Consider the following 2,575-nt stretch of genomic DNA (forward strand, 5'->3'; position numbering starts at 1 on the left):
TGCCTCATGTGGGTGGAATACATGTTGGTAAGAGATAATGGACGCTTGGATGTGGCATTCTGATCAACTGTATTTTAAAGCATTCTAGAGTTACGAATAATGGTTTTACACATGTAGCATTTCAGACAAAAATGTTCTTTTAGCAGCCTTGGATTATTGAGTCTATCTAATCTAAATATACGAATTACTGACAATAAACGCATTTATTATTTCCAGTGATACAGTTACTTCAAATGCTACAGAATTGCATTGGTGTACAAATAACTCTAAGTACACGATTATTCACAGCTTGAATGACATCAAACACACCACACACATATACTGTACATGGAACTAACAAAGACTACGTTTACGAATTCTTCTTAGAATGAGATTATTCCGACATTTGTGCTTTACTTCTTTTTGTACACGTATCACAGCCCATCTCCATGAAGATAATTCAGGTCCAAATATAAGATTCATGCTTCCTATTCGTACTGGAGGACATGATCTAATATCGACAGCAAAGATGCCATGTTAAACTCTTTCATGATGCCAGAAAAGAAAAAAAAAGAAGCGAGCTACCCGTTAGATGGGTTGATTCTCCAGTTCAAAACGTCCGAGTAAAGCGAGGTGACAAATGGATCAATTTGAATGGGAGGCAGACTGAAGCACTCCCCTCCTTCAACATTATAAAGTAACACTGTGAGGTTAGTCCGAATACTGCCCTGTATTCTCTCTCCTTGCTCAGTTCTAATGTTCTTCCACATCTATAGACTTAATGAACATGGAGTGGGAAGTAGTGTCTGTTGCTGCTGTCCTGCGTCCGTTTTCACTTGGTGGTTGGAGGAAGAAGAGCTGCTAGAACGGATCTTCGTATTGGGCAGTTTGTGGTCTTTCTTCCACTTCATGCGGCGGTTCTGGAACCAGATTTTTACCTGTCGCTCTGACAGACACATGGTATGCGCTATCTCCACGCGCCGACGGCGGGTCAGGTACCGGTTAAAGTGAAACTCCTTCTCGAGCTCAAGAGCTTGCTGGCGAGTGTAGGCGGTGCGAGACCTCTTAGGCACTCCTCCAGCGTAGTTCGCGGTCACTAAACAAACAAATAAACAAAAAAAAAGGAGGGATATCACATGGTATTCATGAATGACCATAAACACCAAGCAGCCACTAGATCTTTTAAGAACAGAATAAATGTGTCTTATATGCTTAGATTTGATTACGTCTTACTGATAACGTGCTTCATTTTCAACCAGCCCTCATATGTCTAGTGTGAGGCTGTTTATATGGGAGCCAACATGCCCAAAGGTGTGATCATTATTAAGGAAAACCACGGATAAACGACGGGACGTCTTTGAGACAGCATGAAACAGAAGCAGATGGTGGAGTAGAACCAAAACAGATAGTCCTAATAAAATTTACGAGGGCTCCTATAATTACCGAGACAACGTGTCTGGGGTACTAAATCGCCCAGAGAGCTAAGTGTCAAACATGCTATTTAGCAGGTTAATTTCATGGGTTCCGACGAACACCTTCAAATTCATTATTGGTGTTTTATTGACCGTGACATACACTTACTCGAATTAACGTGGACTTTTTTCATCCAAGGATACACTACCGGCTCCTTTCCCTTCTTGGGGTCACAGTGAGCTTCAGTGGCGAGGCTACAATCCTTGCTTGTCGTCGTTGCGCAGCCTTCGGTACCCAGGTGGGGCCCGTGATTTTGTGGAACAGCCCGAGGTTGTATGTGAAGCCGATCGTTGAAATCGACGAGGCTGTTGCTTGAGACGTTACCATAATCATAGCCCGGGTCTTGGTAGTTTGGTCGCGGGTATGTTGCCCCTTCGTGTTGGGAGAAGCCTGATTCTTTTGGTCGCTCGTAGTAGTCTGAAGCTACGGAGATGTAGTTATCTTCGTATTCTTCGCAGGGAGGGAAAGACGGCTCGATGTAATTCGAATTGATCAAGTATGAACTCATGGTCATTAATTTGCGCAGTGCAACAATTCTATTTTTATCGTACTGTCTTTTTCCTGATCTCGTCAAAAACCCACCTAGTCCCTCTGTCAAATGTACGAAGTTGTCTAGTCACGTGAAAAAATAGACCAATCAAAATTGACTGTGGGTGCCGGGTAAATAAGCACCAATAGCAGGCTAAGAATGAGCACAACGACAATTTGACGGACTGACCACGAGTCTGTATTTCTTAGTAAATTTAAAAATATGAACTCTAAAAAAAAGGTTAATAACAAATAGCGAGATGATTACGAGTTAAGAGAAATAAATATGCACACTAACACGGAGAAGAGCAACATACTATTTAAGATAGCTTGGACAGGAGAATAAATAAGATTAAGTATACAGCCCTTATTTCTCCTTAGAAATTAATAAAAGGCATATCAGATTTCTGTCCACGCGGAATGCATTCACTTAATAACAAAAATTATATTATAGTATCGTGAAGACTTTCATAGAATGTAATATCTGATCGAATCTTGCCACCAGTAAACAAAACGAACAGAGGAAAATGTATTTATCAGTTATTATATAAGTATGCACCTACAGATTCTTCAGGAATTCTTTAACGGTGTATTG

The 2,575-nt window shown here is 41.0% G+C and overlaps 1 protein-coding gene across 1 annotated transcript; it reads right to left on the reverse strand.

Annotated features, from left to right (window-relative positions):
* Positions 1 to 290: 290 nt before the first annotated feature.
* hoxa4a (homeobox A4a) lies at positions 291 to 1,966 on the reverse strand. Its single transcript, XM_060942156.1, has 2 exons — positions 1,561 to 1,966; positions 291 to 1,075 (listed from the first exon to the last, which is right to left on the reverse strand). Exons 1-2 carry the CDS (start codon positions 1,964 to 1,966, stop codon positions 750 to 752), a joined length of 732 nt encoding a protein of 243 aa, XP_060798139.1. The 3' UTR covers positions 291 to 749.
* Positions 1,967 to 2,575: the final 609 nt, after the last annotated feature.

This window comes from Neoarius graeffei, chromosome 16, assembly GCF_027579695.1.
Source record: "Neoarius graeffei isolate fNeoGra1 chromosome 16, fNeoGra1.pri, whole genome shotgun sequence".
NCBI classification, from domain to species: Eukaryota; Metazoa; Chordata; class Actinopteri; order Siluriformes; family Ariidae; genus Neoarius; species Neoarius graeffei.